This window comes from Crassostrea angulata, chromosome 3, assembly GCF_025612915.1.
Source record: "Crassostrea angulata isolate pt1a10 chromosome 3, ASM2561291v2, whole genome shotgun sequence".
NCBI classification, from domain to species: domain Eukaryota; kingdom Metazoa; phylum Mollusca; class Bivalvia; order Ostreida; family Ostreidae; genus Magallana; species Magallana angulata.
In genome coordinates, this window is record NC_069113.1 from 18,990,062 (window position 1) to 19,016,742 (window position 26,681).

General features: G+C 31.9%; 1 protein-coding gene across 5 annotated transcripts; it reads left to right on the forward strand.

The window, feature by feature from the left end:
- Positions 1–2,768: 2,768 nt before the first annotated feature.
- On the forward strand, positions 2,769–26,037 carry LOC128176372 (ceramide glucosyltransferase-like). Of its 5 annotated transcripts, none has more exons than XM_052842643.1 (11): positions 2,769–2,905; positions 13,882–14,022; positions 15,305–15,420; positions 16,359–16,500; positions 17,615–17,717; positions 18,109–18,210; positions 18,341–18,456; positions 19,474–19,652; positions 19,965–20,051; positions 22,691–22,883; positions 23,379–26,037. In XM_052842643.1, the coding sequence occupies exons 3-11, from the start codon at positions 15,308–15,310 to the stop codon at positions 23,568–23,570; spliced, it is 1,227 nt and encodes a 408-aa protein (XP_052698603.1). In that variant the 5' UTR covers positions 2,769–2,905; positions 13,882–14,022; positions 15,305–15,307; the 3' UTR covers positions 23,571–26,037. The 5 variants fall into 5 exon arrangements, with proteins under 5 accessions (XP_052698603.1, XP_052698606.1, XP_052698605.1 ...); XM_052842646.1 differs by having other exon boundaries at positions 13,882–14,019; XM_052842645.1 differs by lacking the exon at positions 2,769–2,905 and adding an exon at positions 3,020–3,139.
- The last annotated feature ends 644 nt before the right edge of the window (positions 26,038–26,681 follow it).

The window sequence follows — 26,681 nt, forward strand, 5'->3', positions numbered from 1 at the left end:
GCGTGTTTTGGTGCGCAAGCGGTGCTTGCATAATAACTAGTTTATAAATTTGAAATAAAAATAACGTAAATAAAGTCATTTGTTTAACAATTCATGAAAATTATATAAATATACGGTCTTATATGAAATAACATTATGAGGTGATCAAATACGGTCGGACTTGATCAAACTCATAAAGCCTTTCTAATTTTATTTAAGGAATAAAGAATCATTTTTTGAGTATTGTGAGGTGATAATTTCGGTCGGGGCGTGGTCAAATCCAATAAGGCCCGAAGGGCTTTATGATAGATTTGACCACGCTCCGACCAAAATTATAACCTCATAATATTTAAAGAATGATTCCTTATTACTTATATTTATATTATCCCCAATTTGTACACTATTTTTTATGTAGCACATGCTATGTATTACCACGCGGCGCAGCCAATACTTTTTCTCGGTCATGCTATAAGACACGCCCATTTTGTGTCTTTCATGTTTTATGAAGTTATTGGGTTTTAGGGTTCAAAATTGATTCGGAATGTTATCACAGACAAAGACAGATGAAAATGTAAATATTAGATTTTATCACCCCAATTAAACCGTATTTGATCATCACATAATGATAAAAAAAATGATTCCCTATTTCTTTAAACCAAATTAAATTATTAATTTAGATCTGGTCAATTTACCCTTGTGTATTACTGCATGTACTCAAACAATAAAATGCTTTCTTTGGTGATTCATTCAGGATATGAAGGTAGCAACATTGCAGAAAAAATACATAATACGTTAGCGGGTTATGACAAAAAAAAAAATGACACGCAAAATAAAAAGAAACTTTACCCAAACAAAAAACAAAAGAACACTTCAATTCTTATCCAGGGGCGGGGGAGGGGAGAGGAGTCGTGTACGATTTTCCAATTTTCAGTATTTATTTTACTCTTATAATACATATAGTTTATTGGCCTTTTAGATATTTACATGTATGTCAATTTGTGTACTATCGTCTCTAAGTGTGGGCAGTTTTGATTGAAAATACTTTTGAAAATACGCTATTATATGCGAATTGGTCGATATACATGTACGTAAATGTAAAAAATAGATAGTGGGGAGATGGTAGGGGCTGTGTTACTGTGTGCCTTGACCTGTAGACCCCCCCCCCCCTCCACAGTAGGTTCTGGGCAAAGCCCGGGTTGAAGTCAAGAGGGCGAATGCTACGAAAGCTCTTATTCTAGAGATTTCAAATAAACTACAGCATTGGTGTTCCTGTTTACCTACGAAACAAAAGATTTGCAAGCGTTACTGAAAAAAGAAATTAAAAATACTTACTAGTAGATAAAAATTTAAAAAGATAAATGTAAGAAAAAAAGTTTAGAATAAAAAAAAAGGTGTATTACCAACATCACAAAATTGTTTACAGTGTGTGTTTTTGATCTGTATATCACAAATTCGAAACTGATCAGACCTGGTTTTACAATATTTATCTATATATTTTTTTTATTTTTAAATAGGTATTATGATATGCTCTCTCGTCCACACTGAAATTGCAAACTCTCAAAAACTACCTTAAATATTTCGTTTCTTCTTTGATATTGTGTTGCTTTTTCAACAACAAAAAATGCAAACAATTTAAGCTGATTCAATATTAAAAAATAGCAAATTTCATGATCGTGTCCTAAATTACGTACTTGAACTTACTTTTTATCTCCGTGCCCGGAGGACACATGACTGGTCTTCTTAACATTGTATGAATCACAGTATCCACCAAAATAGAGTTTTAAAATAATTCTACATGTTAACGCATTAATCACCTATACATGTACCAGTGTACATGTATTTATAATATTATAGTTATAGAGATGAAGCATTGATTTTCTCTCTCTCTCTCTCTCTCTCTCTCTCTCTCTCTCTCTCTCTCTCTCTCTCTCTCTCTCTCCTTTTCGACAGTGTGTATAGATAAATCAAAATGTCAAACATTTCACGAAGCGGACAAAATAGAAAGTATGTACAGCTAAAATAAAAATAAAAATGCAAAAAAAGTTCAAACAGGTCCGCCTTTGATTATTATCCATTCTACTCCGCTCTTTTGTTAATGCTCAATCATGTTTTACAATAAAAAATTAAAAATAATAATTAATTCGTATTAACAAGATAATATACAAATAAGAAAAAAAATATTCCGACAGTTTTAAACAACGTATTTTTGTCTTTTGATCATATACGATGCAAAAGCAGGCACCCACTTCCCTCTAATCAAGATTTTAAAGAAGACACAAAGTTATATAAAAACCCTTTTTAACGTCAATTAAAATTATATTTTCATATTATGTTAATTATATCAGTATACTGTATCAGAGACATAAATATTATTTCATTCAAGTCTCTGACTGTTCATGACTTGGGCCACTTGTGGTTTTTGTCAATAAATTGAATTGAATTAAATATGGTTTTGCCTGTCATGCTCATGATGGCATACGTCTGTCCCTTGTGTGCTAGTTATTTTTCTATCAAATATGTCGACCATGATGCTGGGGGTACAGTAGTTCTCTACCCCCCCCCCTACCCCCCCAATTTAAAAATACATGTATGTCGCGCCTATAACAAAGATATGGTGTTTAGGGTTGTTTTTTTTGGGGGGGGGCGGGGGTTTGTTTTTATTGTTTGTTTGTTTTTCTTTTTACATGGAATAGATCTTTATTTGCAATAAACTAGCAAATGTGATTTTATATAATCTGTGACAGAATATAAAATGGAACGAGTTAATACAGTTCTCCCCGTCACGGGCGAATGGTTATCCTATGCGTTGCTAGTACAAGCGTTCGGAACATGATCAATCAGTCGTAACAAATCTAGACATGTTGTCCATTTGTGATTCAGAGGAGTTGAGGTGTTGTCATTTTTTCGAAGCATAACGTGAATACGGGTAAGTTACACCTTTGATTTATTTTTTCTGTGATCTTTGAAATGTACGGAACATGCAACGTCACATAGGCCTATTTTTACCTGTCTTATCATGAGAAATGTAAACACGTTTTAAAATCGTCATCTAGGCCTATTACTAAGCCTGATATTCGATTTTGCAATGGTAATTATGTAAATCTCACATTGCCGAAATACCTTTAACATTCCCATGTGTACAACTGTCTTGTATTTTAAGGTAAAGTAATAAAAGTATTTATAATTAACGAAATACGTAATATATGGGTGCATCTTTATAATAAGTGAGAAAATGTTTGGAATTTTGTTTGTTTCGTTTTTAATATAATTTGCATTCACTTTTATGATTAAATGTATAACTTTTTCTGATGATATATATGTCTATATTGATATTTCATTTAAAACTAAATTCTGAAAACAAACAAATTTAAGTTACCTTTCAGGCTATCATAATCATTGATGCAATTTTCTTGTAAGTAGTAAACATGAATCTGATGAATTTATGATGTAAAAGAATTATGAATGACAGCTTTCTATAAACTATACATAGTTTTTACAAATATTTGATAATAACTTGTTTGATGATGATCTTAACCAGTTAACTTGTGCCCCAATGCACATATCTAGCTTGGAGTATACTTGTAAATATTAAAACTTATATTAAATAATGATCAATGCATTCACACAGATCTTTATAAGTTTTAAATTTGATAATGAGTCACATGTGAAAAACTGAATGTGATGTAACTTTAGTTTTAGTTAATTCGACATATTAACATTATAAACCAAAATGTTGAGATGTTGAAATAATTATTCCTTTAATTTAAGGTTCCCATCCCATGCTTTATGAGTAGAAATCCTGGAGAACATATAACATATTGTGAAATATTGATAAAGCAATACACTCTGGAAAACATATATTGTATTGTGAAATATTGATAAAGCAATATATACACCCTTTTTTTTTGCTGATCACTTGTCATTGCTGGGAAATCCTTTATCATCATTACCCCCTTGTTAATGTTTAGCATGCTGAAGGTGAAAATGATGCAGAACGACTTTACCTGACTCTTCATGGATCTCTATGGATCATACCGTATGTACATGTATTATACCAGAATAGAAGATATGGTATATGTATTTTACATTCATGTATTAGAAGATCCATTTCTCAGGATTTTTTTCTGGTTTCTCGGAAGGGGGGGGGGGGGGGGGTAGAGGGGAGGTGGGTTGATGAGAGTAACATTTGTACAAGCAGTATTGATGCAGGTTTTGGCAAACAAATGAATTAATTATCCTTTGGCATTGCATGCATATATAGAGATCTTAAAAGGTGCCCTAATTCCTCCTCCAAAGATATACCGTTAATAAGAAATATTATGCTTTAATCATATCAAGTGCAAGTTCTATGCTAACAGTACAATTGCTCACATACTGGTCAATGAAGTGTTGATGTGATATCAGAGCAATTACTGATTACATCAACTTAAGCAGTCCACTTCAATTACCAGGATGTAGCAAATTTTGTACACAAACCTCACACCTTCAAAACACAGATAAATCGGAAGTGGTTTTTCAAGTTCTTGTCATTATTAATTTATGAAATCCCATTGTCATGACTAAACCATTTAATCAGATCATTGCCTCACCATATTTCTTACCGGTATTTTGCAATTGGAGTTTTGTTTACCAAGTTTGAGGTTTTAACTCGTCAACCTCAAAATTGGAAAAATGATCTACAGTAAATGGTTTTCCTAGATGCATTTGGCCTTCAGTTAAATCAAACAGACCATTTATGTTCTCAACAGTGAGATTAATGATTTTAAAAAAAAAATTGAAGTTACCATTGATAGTGATCATCCTTACCTCTATAAACTGTATGTTCAGGAATTGGAGAGAAAAAATATATTAATGAGCTTTAATCCTGTGCAATGGTTGATTTTTCTTACATGTAACTACTCTTTTATATAAATTATTTGTTCCTAGTATTAAAGATGTCACATGTGTTTTACAATGAAAATTGAACTTGTAGAGTCTATTTATATATATAACAAACTAATATTCGGCAGATTTAATATAATACAATTAATATTTAGCACAATGGTATTACTGAGACATTGCAACAACAAGAATGTCATGTATGACGATTCTGTGATTGAGCTGCAAAGTAATGCATTAATCTAAAGTTTTAGATATTCTTCTCTTTTTATGTAATTTTCCATTAAATTTATATAATCATTACAAGTTTACAACTGATTTGTCCAATTGCCATAATTATATTATAATTTCGGTCAGATGGAATTCTAGAGAACTGTTTTTGGTTTCTTTGTTTGTCAGTTTTGAATTCATTTTGGCGGGTAACGAATGTATTTGTACCAATGTAATTTTACTATAATTACACTCATCGGTGCTGCTGTCGATCACAATGTGACTTTCAGTAAGGAGACTGGCTGTGTCTGACAGGGACAGCTTAGCCCAATATACATGTAGGTGTTCGATAAAATATCATATGATGTCCCACTGGAGTGCTTTAATAATTCGTGTAAGTTATTGTAAAATTGTATGCCTAATTACTTGGAGGCTGAGGATTGGAAAACCTCACAAAAGGAATACCTATTTTATCAACTCATGATCAAAAATTTTCACTTAAAATGTCGATCAACCTGCTGAATTGTAAAACTGAAAGAATTGTAGAGTTGAGTATTGTATAATTTGATATTCCGACCAATGCGAAAGTATGGATCAGTTTCAATGGTTTGACATTTGACATGTTGTTCTCATTGTTTTCTGTGCATGGTGAAACAGAGAATTCAATATATTGATTGAAAGCGTAGAAACAAGATCCAAGAATTTCATAAAAGTTGCTAAATATTGTGAAGGATGGAAGTGAGATATTCATGTAAATTGCTAGAAATAATGTCTTTGCCCTTCTGATATTGCTTACACATTTTCCATCTCTTTCTTTTTGTTTGTCTCAGTCTTAATTTATAGACAAAGTACATAATGTTCATCATTAATCTGCATACACATAGCTAATGAAATTATGCATTAAAATAAGAAAGCTAAATTTTAATTAAACTCAATATTACACACATTAAATAAGTTACCCATACTCTTGTTCTCAAGCTGCTTTTAATATTGCTACTTTTAAGACTTGACTTAACACACACTATGTAAGTTAAGAATAATGCCATGAACAATTTAACATCATTATGTAGAAATGAATGTAAAATTTGGTGAAGGCATATGATTACCAACTAGTATATTCTTATATGCATGATTTTATCCAAGACACTTAAAGTAATATTTAAGTCTGGAAACAAATGAGAATGATGGATATCAAGTGAGTGATTTAATAAGTGGGAAAATTATATAGGGAATTCTAGGACATAAATCATAAAAGTTTTCAGGACTGAATTTTGTTAAAAAAAAAAACCCACAATTACCTAGAATATCAGACTTTTAGGGTGGATATGTCAGGTTGGCATATAGGTGTTGTGTAATTCATATGGCACTCAAATGCCAAAAACAGGTGTATGTGATATACTGTACAGATCAGTAATTAACCCAGCTCAAACTGGACTACTGGGGGCACTTCAAAGATTGAACTGACTTTCATAATCGTTTTCATGAGACATTTTCACTCTAATGTCAGTGATATAAGCTTGAAATTAAGTGAAATTTAAGATAACCTAAAGGGATTCTGGGATTGTGGTCTTCATAGTGTTTGACATGTACTTCTGTGCAAATTATTAGATTTTAATTAAGCTTATACTGTATTTTATTTACATTAAAGCTAGTACAGTATGCCTGCAATACCCTAATCGCAATATGTGTAATAAGACGTACCCGGTAGTAAGTCCAATCAGTACGTGTGCTAATCTTGCATGCATGGTCACAGACCAAGATTTACCTTGATGTTAAATATTGACTTGTCAGTTTATCCAAAGAGACTTGGATGAAGATCAAATTATGGAACCTTGTGAATGGTTTACTGGCAAATGTTAAAAACACACTCTTAAAATGCAAACATTTTTTAAATGTTGATAGAGGAATGAACCTACCATAATACATGCAGTGTGAACTTTGAGGCATTCTAATTGGCTTAATTTTGTATAGCTATTGATATCAGGCCAAAAAAAAAAATATTTGTGTTTCCTGTCACTTGACCAAAAAAATTAGGGTAGGTAGGTAGGAAAAAAATTTTATTTTTAAAAAATATTTTATTTTTAAAAACTTGGAGCACGTGTGTAATAATGAGAGAGTCAGAGATGTATATTCCCAGTGTTCAGTATGAAAATAGATGATTTAAAATTTCCAAAGGTCTTTGTATTGTTGATGCATGTAATGTATAGAAAACAACAGGCAAAGAAAAAAAAATAGATTAATTTTTTAATTAAAAATAAAAACTAATATTATTTGCAAAATTTAATCTACGTGTATTGAATGTATTTATCCTTTTCTGGATAAATATTTTTGTATTGTAATAGCTTAATGTCAATATCAACATGATTAATTAAATCACTCTCTGTACTTCCATGTATTTGGGGTATTAGTCCAACCCTTTGACCCACTTACTACCGTACGTTATGTAGAGAATCTGTTTAATTTTCAAGATAATATAGAAAGCAGTTTTATGATAATTTTAACATTTATTGCAGTTATTAACCAATAACAGGTTATTGACTAACTGTAATATCAGGATTTAAAGTAATAAACATTGTTTTTGTAATTTCCAATATACCGTATGTTGTTGCATCACCCGTATTTATAACCCCTGAAGGTAAGATAGTCGCAAGTTATTCACCACAAGGTATATTTATGCAGTAAAAATGTCTGTAGATTAATTTTCTATCATTCTTTCGCCAGTGAGGTTAATTTACACGATTATGAACTCAGAAGACTTGGTCATCTTCACTTCTCTTTCTGAGGAAATTCTGGCGAAGTTACCGATCACCACCATGATCACAAAAAAACTTTTAGGGTCGGAGGGTAAAAGATAGGGTCGGTCGGGCGACAGGAAACAGGAATAATTTTTTTTTTGGCCTCACAGTTATATGCAATGTACTTCATTATACGGATTTATTGATACTAACTTTATAGAGTTATGTATTCTGATGTACTCAAACAATTTCCTCCCAGTCTTTCTTAATTAAGGAATTCGTTAGTGATATTTGTTATAATATATATAGTGTGTTTTTATCATTGCTTTATCATACCATATTCAAATTTGATGAGAATTTTCTTCTTCAAATAGTTCATAAGATTAAAACAATACATGCATATAGATTCATAGGGGGAAGGGGAGGGAACGTAACACTTCGAACCACTCCCCCTCCCCCCTACTACAGAAGATAGGCTTATATAGTGGTATATATATTTTTTTTTTTACAAGCCAACAACAATTACTGTTTTTTCCAATGATACATGTATCAGTTATATAAATTTAAGTACCAGTTAAAAAGAAAAAATAATTAGGTGTAAATTTATTTTTAAATGGACCAAACAGTAGAATTCTTTGCCAAAGTATTCTGTTTGATCAGAATAAAAACTTAATATAATGCCTACATGATATTGCATTGTAGTAGATTTGATAAGGTGATTTCCTTCTATTTATGTATAAGAGGATTAATCCCTGTTTATTTACCTACCTCAGTGAATGTCATTCATTCATGGTGTATTTTTGACTAGTACACATGAATGCACTGACCGTAAAGCTGACATGATCGAATTTATAAATACAATATTATTCCCTTTTTTTACCACCATGAAAATTTAAGTTCTCAGTTTCCATTTAAGTCACACCTGCTTTATAAGGTTGAAACACGCGCATTTCATGATCCATTTCATTTAGGTATTTCTTTCATTCAGATATTTTATATGTATTATTTGCAAAGATTTGTAGAAAAGCATCTTTACGGAAAAATGTCAGGACGTGTACTGGAAGGAGAGAGATGCAGAATTAAACACTGAAAACAAGATACAGAACTAAACACTGAAAACAAGATAGACTAAAATCCAAGCACATATCAGGTTCCTGACCCACTCTTCTCCTTACGAACAAGCATATATATATATATATATATATATATATATATATATATATATATATATATATATATATATATATATATATATATATATATATATATATATATATATATATATAAAGGAAAGAGAGTATAGACAGTGGGTTAGTTATTATAACGTAAGTTTTCAGTATAATGTAATGGAAAGTAATCTGGGTCATCATAAGGCCAAATATATTGCTAGACTTGTCAATTTATGTAACTTTTGATTATTAGCTATGTGACTCTTTGACATCAACTTTATTGATGTAAACAAAAACAAAAAAGCAAATATTTCTTTTGTTCAGTATAAATGTTGTACATAAGTTTAAATGTAAATATGTAATTTGTCTAAGATAAGAGAAGCCAGACCAAACATAGTTTTCAATGGGTTAGATAAGAGTCAGAAAAAAATAAGATTTAAAATTATAATGAACAACTTTGTAATTATAGTTAAACATGGATAAGGAAAGAGAGTATAGACAGTGGGTTAGTTATTATGATTAATCATTCACAGAATCAAATGGGGTTGGGTTTGTTTTTTTTAGTATTTTCTTGAAATCTAAATTTTAGTAATATGTTAAATTAATAATGAAAAAGATTGTATAAGTGACATCAGAATAGTTTTCTGATGATTTGATGCAAGCTACATGTAGCTTAATTATCCACATTTCAAATAAGTAGAAACCACTTCTTAATATATATAAGGGATATAAATGTACATGTACCCTGCTGCATGGAGATTTTTTACCCGAGTGCAGGAAATCCGCTCATTCACTGGCTATCCAGGAAGAAGAGACTACATTTATGATAAGCTTCGTTCGTAGTCAATAAGCTTCTCCCATCAGCAGGAAACAATACCTATGTGTCATGCTATGTATCCTGAGAGAACATATAGCAGATATAGGAACAGGTGGTGTGGTAGGTTTATTTAGAGCTAGGGGGTTGTTGTTGTTTGGTGGGGTTGGTGGGATGGGAGTAAGGTGTTTTAATTTTCTTACAGAAAAATGAATTGGATATTTCATTAGATACAAATTGGATTAAGAGTACTGTAAAGATAGCTATGTTGAACTTTATAAATAGGCTTCAGTGTAGTCGTATATGCATAAAGTATTGTAAAAAAAATAATGAAGCTTTTTTGTAAGGTTCAGACTATAATTGTTACAGGGCTAGCTGTTACAGTTGTCGGGTCTTCAGATTTTGTCAGTAAACCTCCATCTCAAATTGAACTGCTTTTGACACAGAAAAAAAAAATCTAGGCTTCTTTGAGCTTCGGTTTAGCTTGAAGAGGAATATGATACTGCATTTTGGTAATTTAAGCTATATCACTCCTGCAGTGTCTCTCAGTTGGGGCAGTCAAAGTAGTTAAATGTCCCAAAATCTTGTAATGTGTGATGGGCGCCCTATATCCAGTAACTTCTGTAATGCTGAAAGCCGTATTAACTTAGATATTTCATAACTTTCCTTGATTAATGAATTACGAGTTCATTTAAATGGTTAAAGGTATGTGACCTAAAAAAGCTATATATAAAGTATACATTTTCACCTGAGATTCTACTGGTATAAAAATGTGTTAACTGTAAATGTACAAAAACTAATGTGCCACTGTTGATGTGAGGTTTAAGGTATAAAGATATATCATAAGTATGTATCTAATTATATGAATTTATGCCACTTAAATTCTAAAAGGTCTTAAAACCTCTTGCAACAAGAGACATTTATTTTCTTATATAATTTTATTATCAGTTAACGATGGAGTCTTGACAGTTACGTCAGGTGTGATTTTAAGTATTTGTTCCTGTTCCAAATTTGGAAAAGATTTAAAATGCCCTGAAATAATATTTGTTAACTGGTATTTAATTCCCCAATGTATGGATAATGAAAGATCAGGGAGAAAATACTTTAAGGGTGAAGGAAATCAATGCCCCACGAATGCAGTGTGTTTCTGGTTGTGATAAATTTGGTTGGTATTTATGGAGGCTTTTTAAGGTAATTTAATACATGTGCAGGGTACATTTTCTCTGTTGTAGATTATATTGGAAGGGGGGGGGGGCAGGAATATTTCTCAAGAAGTGATTTAATTTATCATCATGCATTATGTATTAATTGTACCAGTATTATTATATATATTCATCCCCATACCACTGAATACTGGAATAAGGGAGATTTTTAAGTAGAAATTTGTCATATATTACTCGACAGATGTTACTTCAGCTGCCTATAGCATTGGAAGTTGTGAAAGTAATCACATTACATGGACTGCCTGGTACAATTGTGTATAGATATTGTGTCTGTCAGACAGAGAGCCCTGGTTTACCTTGCACTGATTTTTCAAGACATTACACCATTATCTAATTCATTATTAACTAGCTTTTAATTATATTATTTGGAAAGGATTTCTGCTGTTTTATCCCTCTTTCAATTTGAGTTGTTTTATACTTACGGTATATTGAATTTAAGTTTTGTCATTGTCATCAGAAATATAAGGTCCAGGTTAAATGAATTGGCTAGCTCAGTTGTTAGTGGAGTAAATCAAGAGAAATTGACACTTGCAGACTTTTGACTTCATTAAATTTCTGAGGACAAATTAATATATAACCTGTGCAAAGATATAAGTTAATATTGGATCAGCATATTGAGATCCACTGAATGTAAAAGTGAATACAATAAATATCATATACTATAGTTTGATTGACAACCTCTTTTGACTAAATGACAGGTTGGTGGATTTAGTATGGAATTGTAGATGTGATGGTGTACAATTTGTACATGTAGGTCTATGTATGTTATGATATAACATGCAAGGTCTTTTAAACCAGTAATGTTTTCAAAAGGCATACTTTAATTATTTGTTAATGTGCATGGTCTTCTCTCATGTTTTAAATCCCAGGCAATATATAGATATATACTTCGGGTAGAATTCCTTTAGAAAATAATACAGTAGGATTATGTACAAGGAAGAATGAAAGAGAATTTTACTTAGAATTTGTTGGTTCTTTCCAATAGATAACCTTAAAGAATATGTATGCTTATTGAGTTTGTGTGGTGACCGTGTGTAGAATTTGTGGATTTTTCACTATAGTCTGTCCCAAGGTATTGCTTCCATCACTTTTTGATGATTTTTAATGAAAATACACATACATGTGACAGAATTACAGTTGAAATTGATGAAATGGAAAATATCCAAGATATCTTCATTGAACAATTATCATTTTTCACTCATAAAAGTTCACAGGAACGAAAACAAATTTCTTACGGAGATTTATAATAGGAAATGTTTACATCTTTTCTCCTTTCGGAAGTACTCGGGATACCTTGCGCAATTTTTTAACAGATATTTGCCAAAATCTTTAAGTTCACTCTATTTTTTTGGACTTAATGAATAACATTTGCCCAACAGGTCTAGGTGTGTATGCATATGATAAATACATGAAGGAAGCATGCATAAATATTAATTAAATTAGTTTTTGCATGTTAATCAGGCACAATTAAGTTGTATTATATTCTATATCCATTCATTTCCCACTTGGAGGCTAGCTCGATGAATCAGCCAAAGGAAAATTCCCTTTCACTGTCAATACACAGATGTTTACATTTCTCCTTTATACAGATATGTTAATATTGACTACTGAATTCACTTACTTGGCTGTCAGCTAGTGTGTGTTGGGCATATTTAGATATACATATTTTTTTTTTCACGATGAAATTTGGCGTCAGAGAATGAAGTGTTAATTTTTTGGATATGACTTAGTTAATAGGGACATTAGTATTGAAATATTAATTAATAAAGGTATGTTGTTTTGAAAAGAAATTATTAATAAATATATAATTATCATCTGTTGTGTTTCCATCAAATTAAGTTTCAAAATTTATTATTAATAGTTATTATTATTTATAGTAATTCAAAATTTCAACAGATTTCCATCATGATATTATTATCAAAAGCTGATGTGTACATGAAAATCTAAATTCAGCAAGCAGTTGCAAGTGATCTGATGTAATGGGTATCAGACCCTCTCATTATTATCATGCAAAATAAGGTTTTTTTATCGACATACAGTACAAGTTTATATTGTGGTTTAATACTTGAAGTGTACGCCATAGACTATAAGTATGGATTTTAAAACTGTGTACCCTTGGGGAAATTTAACACTCAGTATATCTTTTTAACCTACACAGTACCTTTGAAATGACTTAGATGGCAGTTTTTCTAAAAAAGCTTTGAATGTTCAATAATTGCAGCTTCCTGATTGAAGTGAACCAGTTGAATTTACCCACTGGCACTTTCATTTACTTTCACTTTTTAAAAGCTGGTAATTTCAAATGCACAGGGGTGTATAGATCTTTTCCAATTCTGTCGAAGGATATAGCTTTTAGAATAGAGTACATGTATTAACATACATAAGCAAATTTTGTTGGTTTTTTATGATCTTAATTGATTTTTTTTACCATACAAAATGAGTGAGGAGTTTTTACCTTACACATATAGCTAGTACGATGTTTTACAGTTGTAAAGCAAAATGTTTATTGATGTGAGACATAATTACCTCATGAAGTTTTTTGATCTTCAAAGATTTTTTTGTGAGACTCGATCACATCGCAGTCTCAAATTCCTTGAAGCAGAAAAATATGTTTTGTATTAAATGACTTTAATTGAACAGAGAGTTATCCAGATATAGTCCATAATTAGGTAGACTTCACAGACATTTCAAATAAAAATCATTGTTTTCACCATGTTCCAGCCATATCACAACCTCATAACTCGATCTGCACAGATTACAGTCCAAAAATTCTATGTTTTTGTTTTTTAATTTGTGATAAATGAGGTAAATGATGGATAGACAAAAATCATTTTTGTAATACATGTACTTTCATTTGTTTTGTTTTTTTACAGTCAACAGTATGAACCTGTAGAAAAAAGAGACCAGGGAGCCAAGCTTGGTTTGTAGAGGAAAAAGGTCTACATGTGTTGAGAGAGTTGACAGCCATCCCCAGTATAAGTTGGACAGATCTACAGTTCTTCTGTGAAGAGGTGGTAAGAAAAACTTTGCCTCTAAGATAAACTATAACCTCAAAGTATTATTGGTTTTTCTTTGATTGATTGACATAAAGTAAAGATTCAGTTACTGATCGAAACTATTAGCAGACAAAAACTATGAAAGAAGCCCCTTATATTTGGCATGTACATACAGCAATTGGATAGTATCCATATTACGTATGAATGGAATTTTACGGGTTGACTTTCATGCATTGGAGCTTCATAAAATCCATTGAGTCATTGCTATTTATTGAACATCAGCTCGGAAAAGGGTTACATAGTACATTTTAGAAACCTAAGACCATTTTCAAAAATGTGCACCGTCTGGCATAGTTCAGCAGTATAGTCTCAGCTATTTAAATGTGGAATATGAATAATGGGGTTTATTGAATGGATCAATGAATAGTTGGGTATTTCACACACACAAACATCCATGTATAGGCTATACACTAGATATCAGTGGTCTGTACTTTTAAAAAAAATCATGTGGTTTTGACTCACATTCAGTCAGTTGTTTGTTCCGCAAGAAAATGATGAACAATTAATTAATCAGAGATCATGGAAGGCGTTCATTATTGATTGAGGTAGTGATTTAATTGGTTTAATATTTTACTCCATAAAAAAATGTACTTTCATTTAGGATCAAGGATGTGAGGGTTTTTTTCTTGATCATACTTACATATAATTTAATTGTACTGCCATTGAGGATCAAAATTATGATTTGTTAGGTTTTATTTCTCCGTAGAAAATGTACTACCATTGAGGATCGAAGTTGTGATTTCTTAGGTTTTATTTCTCCGTAGAAAATGTACTACCATTGAGGATCGAAGTTGTGATTTCTTAGGTTTTATTTCTCCGTAGAAAATGTACTACCATTGAGGATCGAAGTTGTGATTTGTTAGGTTTTATCTCTCCATAGAAAATATACTACCATTGAGGATCGAATATTAAGTTGTGATTTGTTAGGTTTTATTTCTCCGTAGAAAATGTGCTACCATTGAGGATCGAAGTTGTGATTTGTTAGGTTTTATTTCTCCGTAGAAAATGTACTACCATTGAGGATCGAAGTTGTGATTTCTTAGGTTTTATCTCTCCATAGAAAATATACTACCATTGAGGATCGAATATTAAGTTGTGATTTGTTAGGTTTTATTTCTCCGTAAAAAATGTGCTACCATTGAGGATCGAAGTTGTGATTTGTTAGGTTTTATTTCTCCGTAGAAAATGTACTACCATTGAGGATCGAAGTTGTGATTTGTTGGTTTCTATTTCTCTGTAGAAAATGTACTACCTGGACCCGCAGAGCCTGGACTACATCCTGTTCTTCCTGGCCGTGGTCTCCATCATCTTCTTTGCAGCGTTCTGGATCACAACCATCATATCCCTCATAGGAGCGTAAGTACTGCAGACTATGTCTTATCTGGAATATTCGAATACACGAGTACAGATAGTCAACAGCTTAGCTTGTTTATAACAGAAATTCAACTGAGAAACTAGGAGTGTTATTTAGTTTATCATACAGTTGTTTCCTAGTACATGTACTAGTACATCAACTTCTTAATATTTTACCCGCTACTGACTTTCGTGAACAACAATGCATGTGATTATTCTGAATCACAAGATTTTCAAGAATAGATAGGTTGTTATAGCTTGATAACTATCGGCAACAGATGGTTTATGATCCAAGTTGACAGGGTAATTGATAAAAAGTTAAGTACTTAACATGTATTCTTGTCCGTATTAGAAAATGTTAGTTACCGGCAGCACCCCCCCTCCCCCCCCCCCCCCCCCCCCCAAAAAAAAGGGGGGGGGACTACTCTGCACTTATTCAACAGTCCTTTTTACATTTTGAAGAAAGGAATGAGAATCTTTTTAAAACATTACACAAGTTACAAGTACAAGACTTAATAAAAAATATACATGTATTTTCAGGTAGTACATATTATGTAGATTTATCGATAACTTTCATGAATTTGTTATATGCATAAATCAGTATGAAAACAATTCATAATCCTTCCGTGCCCAGATTTGAATGAAATATTATGGTTTGGTTATATTAGGTTCAGATTCTTTTTTTTTCAGTCATTCTACCAATGGAATTTTGGATTTTTTTTTTTACAATTCAAACAGACAACTGGACTAATCTTTTCATGTATATTTGATGACATGAATAAATAAATGTATTTTCAATCTGATTTATTCTTTGTCCACGAAGACTGTAGAAATTCCCAGATTCAGTTTGTCTGAATTAAAAACTGTGCTATTTGCATCAGATTTCCATATATACATGCAAGCAGAGTCATTAACCTTGGTACGCTATTTTATCCCTCCAGGAAATGTGTTCTGTATCGGAAGTCGGACCTGATCTCCTACGACGAGAGTCTCTCGGGGGTGTCGGTCATAAAGCCACTGATGGGAGTGGACCCATTACTGGAGGAAAACCTAGAGAGCCACTTTACCATGAAGTACCCCAATGTAAGCTAGCCACCATTTCATTTAGTCTATAGCATTTCATCAGTGGTTGATTTCATGCAGGGTCCATAACATGCACTGGCTGTATATAAATAAACATTATATACATTGATTATATACATGCAGAAAATGAGACATTCAGATTTACTTTGGTTTCTGAGATGTGTATATATACCGGTATGTTGAATTTTTAAAAATTTTGCTGTACAAGATGTTTGCAAAATTGGTTGGATTTTTTTTCTCTGCTGTATATAATTTAAGTTGGCCCCTGTTGAGATACTGCACAATGAATATTGTCAGGTGTACATTCTTTTAAAATTGCTTGTCCTACAGGTGACATATTTTCAAAAATATGTCAGTATGTATAAATAGTTTCAAGAGAGAGTTTGCTCTTTAATGAATTTAAAGTCTCTAATGAAAGAGTGAGAATCTTCCTTCTTTTTAACTTTGGTAAGAAATTAACAGTGAATTAGAACAAATAAATTGGATTAATTACCAGAACATGTTCTTGGAAATTAGAAGGGGTTCACAATATTGGAATAAAATGCCTTTTGATGGAAATATAGTACAACAATGAAGACTTCATTTGCACATGCTCTATGGGCCTGAAATACAGTACTGTAATTGTTTTTGAACAACACAGTTTGAAGTTACGGCTTAACTTGGGGCAAGATTTTTTGTATCAAAATTCAGTTGTACTGGCTTGATCCAGGAAAGATTTTATTGTAATGGAAGCAGTATTGGAAATCTAGTGGCAGGCCATCGAACAAATCAGTGATCTAGATCCTGGAAGCAAACATACAAAAAATTGTTATGTCGAGGGTATCCAAAAAAGTAAGCAGTCGATGCAAATTAACTGATTTGCCTTAGGGTGGTACACCTTGACACCTTGAGATATTAATGTGGATCAAGATGCATAATAGTACATCACATTCAAAATATAATTGCATAAAAATGCATTTTCAAAATTCCTAGAATGTGTTAAATTTATTTCACTATTCATCCAGTGGTTTGAAGTAAACTGATAACCTTGTAAGGTCTCCAAAATTGATAAAAGAGTCATTAATGATATGCGTGGTAATTTCTCTTGACAATGATTATATTTTTTCCCGGACAGTTTGAACTTCTGTTCTGTGTGCCAGACGATCAGGATCCTGCCATTACCTTGGTTCAGCGACTCCAGGAGAAATACCCAAATGTGGATACCCAGCTCTTCATAGGTAAATCCCATAGTGTGACTGCATGTGTAGTGGAAAAGAATACACAGACACTCTTGCATCACCCAATGGTTCACATATTGCAGCTGATCTGATTTTGTGGGGGAAAGTTTTAATATTTGGCAGGGGTATGGAAAGAGTAATGGGGCCTATTGAATGATGTCTGAAGACTTCTTTAAGGTGGTCTTTCGAAAGGCTTCAAATCATGCATGTCACTTGTAATGTGCGTTTGCTGTGACTGAATGAATCGCAACTGAATTATGATTGGATATTTTCAATAACCAAATATTTTTTTCTTTTATGTTCTATTTGTTTATTGAATATATTTTAAGCAGTCAACAGAATACATCTCTATCTGCTGATTTACTTACTTTTATGTCATACTTACTTGAAGGTGGAAAAGAGGGCATTATTAATCCAATGGTGTTTAATATGGCCCCTGCATATGAGAATGCAAAATACCCCAATATTTGGATCAGTACCAGTCGTATAAAAGGTAAGGCTATTTTGCCCCCTTTACCTGGAAATAATAAAAACCAGATTATTTTAGAGATTATGCATTTGACAACATTGAGAGATGTATTTAGTTGACTCATTATTTTTATTTTTTTCGCCTTTTTCCACAGCCTCATCAGATATCATTCTAGACCTTGCATGTAAACTGAAGAAGCCAAATGTTGGTTTAGTTCATCAAATGCCATTTGTTACAGACCAGAAAGGATTTGCAGCTACCTTAGAAAAAGTAAATACATTAGTATCTTGTGCAATCCACGGTGTATTTCTTAATTTGTAATGAATTCCAGCAATCTATAAACATTGAAATAGACTGAATTATGATGATCATAACACAATAACATTGTGTGCATGCATTTTCTTCATATGAGTACCGTATAAAGATTATTTCATATACTGTAGTTGTCAGAAGTTCCTGGTTTTAAAAAAACATTTTTCCTTGGCTAAAATGGCATGTACTTTCCATATACAGTATTGAAAATGAATAACTTAACGCAAAATGTACACTTTATGTAATATTAAATGTCTTTTTATATAATTTCTCAGTCTAAAAAAATAATTAGTGTAGATCAAGTGACCTTTAATTGTGGTCTCCATGATTTTTAGTAGATAAAAGATCCATAGCACAGTTCTAAAATTCTAGTGTTGCTTTATGGAACCAGAACAATCAATAAATGTCGGGGATCAATTGAAAACTAAAATGTATTTGCATAGTTCTGTAAATATACTAGTGAAATGTAAATGACCTTTTAAAAGCATTTGTGCAAATGGAACATTGAGATTAAATTCACTTTTTCATTTCTTGACTTTCAAATTGACTATTACTTGAAAGCGTGGCTATAGCCTTTTCGGCCTGGACATAGTATCCACTAAACAATGCGGACTAAAAGTGCTACAGTGACAATAAAGGGGAAACTCTTGAACAGCTAAATAATAGGATGGTGTTACAGGTTTATAAGTACCGTAGTCAATGAATTAGGATCTGACAGGATTAAAGTACACACAGCTTACAGGACAGCAAATGTACCCCAAAAAACTAATTTGGCTTACTTATAACAAAATTTTTGTCTTAACTCAATTATACATGTACTATTTTTGAAACTTTAGAATTGTTGTACAGTGTATGATAGTTGACATGAAGTGCAGAATTAAAGAAATTTATGAAAAGCTTGATGCCATGTTTATGATGTTTATTTGTGCTAATTAACCTGGGGGTATGATGAACACATTGAGTCTGGTTTTGCAGGTGTACTTTGGTTGTGCCTTACCCCGGTATTACATCGCCCTGAACCAGTTGAACCAGGCCTGTTGTACAGGGATGTCTTACATGTTCAAAAAGTCTGTGGTGGATGAAGTGAAAGGCTTGGTGCATTATGGAAAATACTTGGCCGAAGACTTCTTTCTCACCCATGCCATTCATGACAAGTAAGATTTTTTTTTTATTCTTTTAAATCTGACTGAAGCTTAACTTTGTATCTTGAATGCTGAAATCTCAAATATTGTATTTGGGTGAACCAAAATAAGTTGGAAGTCTCTTTCACTGTTTCTTGCTGTATTATAATCATTCTTTCTCAATTCCTTAGTTACAAGTTACCAAAGTTTTTACTAAGTCCCATTAGGTTTCAAAATAATTAAGTTTGACCATATTGTTTACTATTTAACATTGAATGATGATCTACCCTTATTAAAACTAAAATCTCCGACAACTGATTGATACAATTTTTGTTGAATTTTCAGGGGCTACAAACTTGTCATATCAGCATTTCCTGCACAACAGAATGTGGCAGGTCCAACTGTCAAAGCGTTCAAGAATCGCATGGTCAGGTCAGTATATTCAGTTAATACATGGGCTGGTATTTATATAGTCAGTTAATACATGGGCTGGTATTTATATAGTCAGTTAATACATGGGATGGTATTTATGTAGTCAGTTTATACATGGGCTGGTATTTATGTAGTCAGTTAATACATGGGCTGGTATTTATGTAGTCAGTTAATACATGGGCTGGTATTTATAGAGGCAGTTAATACATGGGCTGGTATTTATGTAGTCAGTTAATACATGGGCTGGTATTTATGTAGTCAGTTAATACATGGGCTGGTATTTATAGAGTCAGTTAATACATGGGCTGGTATTTATAGAGTCAGTTTAGTGGGTTGATACATATGCTGATATGCATTATTATGTGGTAGATAGATCCCACTGTCAGTGGACTTTAAAGACAGACAGTGTCATACTTCTATAGACCAACCCACGCTGTACAAAAGTTATGTCCCTTGGCAACCATCTTTTTTAGGAAAGACCTATAGACACATGTATATCACAGTAGCCTTTATAGTTTAGGGGTTTGTAACTGTGTCATTTGACAATAAAAATCTGTTTCCGTAGTGTGTATTCAGATTGCCCAAGGATGGGACAAGCCTCACATTGAAGGAATAGAACCATTTTAACAAGAGCTTGGACTTTGGGTAGTTGTGTCAAACAGCACAGTGACGTAGGCCTGTGTATTTCATTGCTGGCCATTCAGTCATAGCTCTTTGAAATTATCAAGATTTGTCTGGCTTTGAAGCTAAGACAATGCAATCGGTGCATATTTCGCTTAAAACCACATCATTTTTAACTTGTTTTGATGCAAGAAATAGATAGCTATGCCCTACTGAAAGTCCAAGGTCTTGTTAAAATGGTTCTTTTTTAAATTCAAACAGTTTTCATCACAGGATGCCCAAATATTTGGTTGCGTAAAGAAGGGGAAAGTTGGGTTTTTTATTTTTGACCTTTGGGTTGAGACCACAAATGGAAACAAGTTTTGCAAGGTTGGATTGGACTATAGTCAGTTAACATGAATATATCCATCTGCTGGAAGGTTCCTTTTCAAAATATTTAAGCATTAGGCATCCTGATAAGTAAACTGGTAGTCAGTCAGTTAATTGAACAAGTTTACCAAATATTTTCTGTGTTAGATTATAATATAATCATGTTACAGTATAGAACTTTAGATATCAAATGTCTCCATTTTTAAATAGGTTGAGATCTCAATTGTAAAAATTCCTGGTAAAGTATGCAAACTTTTAATTGCTGTAGGTAACAAAATTTTTTTCAAGGGTATTTTTTGACTCAAACCATTTCTAATTCTGAAAACTGGAAATTCCAAAGGTTTCAGATATTTATTTTTCTTCAGTGTGAGATCTGGGACATTTAATTTCTGAATGTGCATGCATGCTTACATAAAGAATAAAGATCAATAGTTGCGTAGACATGTATTAGGGATTGGCATATATGCTGATGTCATTAGCAGATAATAAAAAGCAGTCTAGATATGTCGACTGTGATTTGTTCATTCCAATCATCAATAAACGCGTGACACAGTTATCACTTAGCAAGTATCAAAGATGTGAAACAATTTAGTCATGTAAACCGCAATATTTCCTTTCAAGGCAATAATTAGGACTGGCACTTCATAGGAGTATGTAGTGATCGATACACATGTATGGTTCAAATTTAATATGGAAAACTTGCTTTATCATTTTGATTAAGCATTAAAATTATGGAATTTGTAGAATAAGTCTTAGCATAAACACATCTTAATTTGAGTTTTGATAATTTCAGTGTACAAAGAAAAGTAAGACAGCAAGAGTGTGCAAAATCAATTGCATTAAGAAAAAAAAATAAGTTCTAAATACAGTAGAACTCGTTGTTCACAGGCAAAAATTCTTATCAAATTCTTTCAAACTTTTACAGTTATAACCAAAATGGTCAAACCAAATTTATGGATATCCCACATTGATTTTGAGTCATGTAGATGTAAAAAATAGAAAAATTTTCTTCTTTTACAATGAAGTGTTTTATAGTTTTAAAATTTTTTAGCTTTATTATTATTAAAAAAAAAGCTTTACCAATTGAAATTTTTTTTAAAATGAGTTTTTTTTTACAATAATTCTTCAATTTATGTACATGTATTTAAAAAATTTTCAGCAAAATCAACCATTTAAACTTTTAAATGATTTGATCTAGCTTTTCTTGTTTGTATATTAATAAGAATAATATGTGCCATTTTGTGGACAATCAGATAGAGGTATAAAAGACAAGATTTTTTTTCATGACAGTTTAACAAATTGTTGATTTGATCATAGAATTTTATTGAAACATGAATTTGTGTCTAGATCGACAATTTCAAAAGCAACAAAGTTTATTTTTTTTACCACACTGGCTTCTGAAATGGCCAGGTATCAAAACAACAAAACAATTAGATTTTGTAGAAAAGAGGTACATTTTTTAAAATAAAAGCCATAGGCAGAAGACAGAATAAAAAACAATAGACTTCTGCGTAAAATGGTATATAGAGTTCACTTGTATGATATAAAGTAACTTTTTGGGGGCAAATTGTTAATACATCATAGACTGTGATTTGAACATGAGTTATTGTTCTGATACATGTACATGTACTGTATTGTCTGTGTTGTAGGTGGATCCGCCTTCGTATCAACATGATGCCCATTGTCAGCGGCCTGGCTGAACCTTTGTGTGATGTCATCATTCTCTCACTCCACTCATCCTGGGCTTTCTATCATTTCCTGGGCTTCAATCCATACTATTTTTTCATCGGCCACGTAATACTCAACTGTGTGCTTGATTACATTAATCTGAGAAACATACAGGTAAAAATCACATTGATCTGGTAGATAAATGTAAAAGGTTTATATTAAACAAAGGACTGAAACAAAACCCTGACCAAAGATAATTGTTTCATATTGATATATATACTACATAAATTATGTCTTTATTGCTTGTATGCCCAATAAACAAAGGTAATGCATTGCACACATGCAAAATTGACAAAGTTGGAAATACAAAAGCCTTTTCTTTGACTCATTTGATTTTGTCATTGATTTTGACATGCACACACAATAATTTTTATTTACATGTAATGTGCTTTAGTATTTTAAAGTTTGTCATTTTGCATGTAAGGAATACATTAACATTATTCAGTGTAAATGCAAGGGGTAGGTGTAAATGTTGTTCAGGGCATACATGTATGTTCCATGATGCCCCATTTTACTGTTTTGTTGATATTTATTAGTTTAAAAGCAACAATTCACATATTGTGAGATGATCGATGTAAAGTAATGTAAACAAAATATTTTTATTGGTAGTGTGGACCATTGCTGTTTTCAAAATTCCAGTTCATTTACGTGTGGTTTTTCCGTGAAATTTTATCCACATGGACCTTTATAGAGGCTTTTATTCAACCGAGAACTATAACCTGGGGGGCTAGGACATACCAGGTTCGACTCGGGGGACATACGACTCTGATGAGAGACGAGACCAAAAAGTGTAAATCCTAGCCGCCTATGCCGATGGAGATTAATTGCCATATCATTGAATTGTGTATGCAAATGAGTGTGGTACCCCATATTAGTGTGTGAAACATGTATAGCGCAAGTAGCATGACAAATCATGGACTCATTTATATTGTATTACTGGGAAGAGTGATGCATCAAGAATGCATCAAATGAAACGCATTGAATATCATACCGGTACATACGGTATCATTTCATAGATAATCAGTGGCATTTGTCAGAGTGTCTCAATGTAGTGTATGTGTGTATTTGAACTCATTGGCATTCTGTTTTGTTTTTTTTTACAAAGTTTCTAACTCATTAGCATATCAGCAAACAGATTTCGGAACCACATTAGCAGCAAACGGATCTGTGTTGGAATCCATTGGTTAGCAATATTTTGTTATTGAATTCAATTGTTATCATATATATTTTTGTACGTACATGCAAATCTTTTTATTAAATGTGTAATTCATGTTATCTAAGGCCCAAAAATAGGTAGCAAAACAAATAAATTCCATACTAGTTTTTCGACAGCTGGTAATAACTATTTATGATTGAAATTTCTGTTTTCAGCAGATTAATTTTTTTATATTGCATATAGCAATATGTTACAAGTCATGACTCACTGAGTTAAGGTTAATATCAAATTCATTTGCAGCATTATCATTAAATACATGTATATAAATGGTGCATATTTGTTTAAATCTCTCTCTTGGAACACAAAGTACACTCTAGTTTTGTAACCACTAAATGTACATATTTTTACCAGTAATTTATGATATATCCGTTGAATTTCTTGTCAGCATAAGATAATGACCACATTGTCTCTTGCTCAAAATTTTTGTCGTTATGATATTTTGATTAGATGTTTTCATATTTTTTTTAAAAAAGATAATTATATATTTTTATTTTGATAGTCAATTTATTTCTTTGTTGTAGAATAAGTCTTCATTTTGAAAGCAATAATAGTCCAAGTGCTTAAGTGCAAGTGTAGTCTTGGGGGGTTTGGACCCTTTCCCCTCCCTGGGAAATTCAAACTTAAAAAAGTGCATCCCCCCCCTCTCTTCCTCAGTAAAAATTAATGGATCCAGGCATGTATGGTAGTGTCCTTTTATTGATAAATAGGCATTTTCCTCAGTTAACCATTGCATAAAAGATCATTCAGATTGTGACCAAAATAGCATACCGTACTTAGAACATTTTCCGTCTATAGGGTCTCAAACACCTTACTTTTATGTCTAATTGCACATTAAAAAGAGAATGTAGAGTTATCTAGCACGTTTCATATATATATAGAGTACGTAGTGTTAACTCACTTCAGCCTCATACATGTGCATGTCAACAAATATTTTTTTCTCATATCATAATACAATATATTAATGTTTTGTTTTTCTTTTTGGAATATTTATCATATTAATTTGTTAATGTTTATTTCAAGAGTTTTTCCATGTCAGAATTTAAATACAAGCATTGGTTTACTAGGCAGTTCGACGCAGTTGTGATTGTTTACCGTTACATGGTAAAACTCATATATATAAGATTTTGAATGAGGAATGAATCTTACTTTTATAACAGCTAGTGCATGAATTGCCAAAATTTTATTGAAGTAGTAGTATTAGTCAGTGGTTTATATACATGTATATAAAAATTAGAAAATCTTACACCAAAGAATATCTGCTATGGCATCTAAAGATTGAAATTTATAATGGAAGGAGAGTTATCAGCTTTACATTAAGTTACCGGGTGGATTTCATGGGGTTTTTTTTGTTCTACACTATTAAATAAAGGAGGTCTTGCTATGGGTTTGGGGAAAGGATAAAACTATGGCATAATAATAAATCTTTTTAAACTATAGCTTTAGAGAGCTCAAGAATTCGTTTGATATTTAATTGTTTTTCCTATATCTAAATGTGAGGAGTGAATATCTATATATAGTTCTACCAGTTGGATCCTACTGTTTCATCGGTTTACCGTAATTTTTTTTTTTATCAGAGTATATGTCATTGAATTAATCATATTTTACGAACATTGTTGTTCACATTTAAAAGTTTTAGATATACATAACTATTGAATAGTACATTACATTACTATGTATGCATGTATTTAAGTTCCATTGAATTGTGATATTTAAAAAAAAAAACAGGGAGATATGCTGTATTATAATCCAATATTTTTCTTATGATATCATTTGATATTTTTGCAAAAAGAGCTCTCAACATTCCATTTAATGCATGTAGAATGATGTATTTTATAATGATATGAAGATGAGATAAAAATATATTTAAGAATTATATGCATCAGTAGATATATTGCTGTTGTGTGTACTTTATGTAAATAAATTTATCTATTTTTAACATTTTGGACAATTTCATGAGAAAAGTGTAAAGAGATTTGCTGTAATTTAATTCATAGTGAAATAAGTTGAAGACAATTTGTGAATAGCAAATAAAATTCTAGATTTTGTGAAAGAGTTATATTTTTTAGAACTGGGCATGCAGGTACAGAATGTAGTTAGTATCTGCTATATCACTATATTTACATTCTACTGTGTTTTTCCATTAAATTCTGTGATCTTCAAATGCCTCTAAATGCAACAAGTAGTCAAAGGTCAAATTGACGAGTTTTATTATGACGTCACAAACGTTCAACGCTGTAAACTGCAACGTCACAAGCGAAAATCAAAGTTCACGCTTGTGGCTGTTACTGTGGCTCTTCCATTAATATTAACTTACCCTTAGGATAAGATAGGAATTTTAAGGTATGAATCACATTTGCAGACAAGGCAAGAAGTTAAAAAATGTAAATATAAGCATTGAATCATGATTTTTTGAAGTATACATTCTCATAACTGCAGCGGTGTGTTCATACAAATTTTCATAACGCGCTAACGCGCGTTACTCAATTTGTATGCACACACCGCTGCAGTTATGAGAGTGTATATGTTATGCTATAGAAATACACCATGCAACATAATTAAAATATCAGGTCCCAACATTTAATTTATATGTTAAAACCATATTTTTTCTATGTCACATTTTGAGGATGCAGTATTTCAGTATATAATTGAGCCATTAAACCTATTTCATTGATCCATGCTAGCCTAATGCATGCATG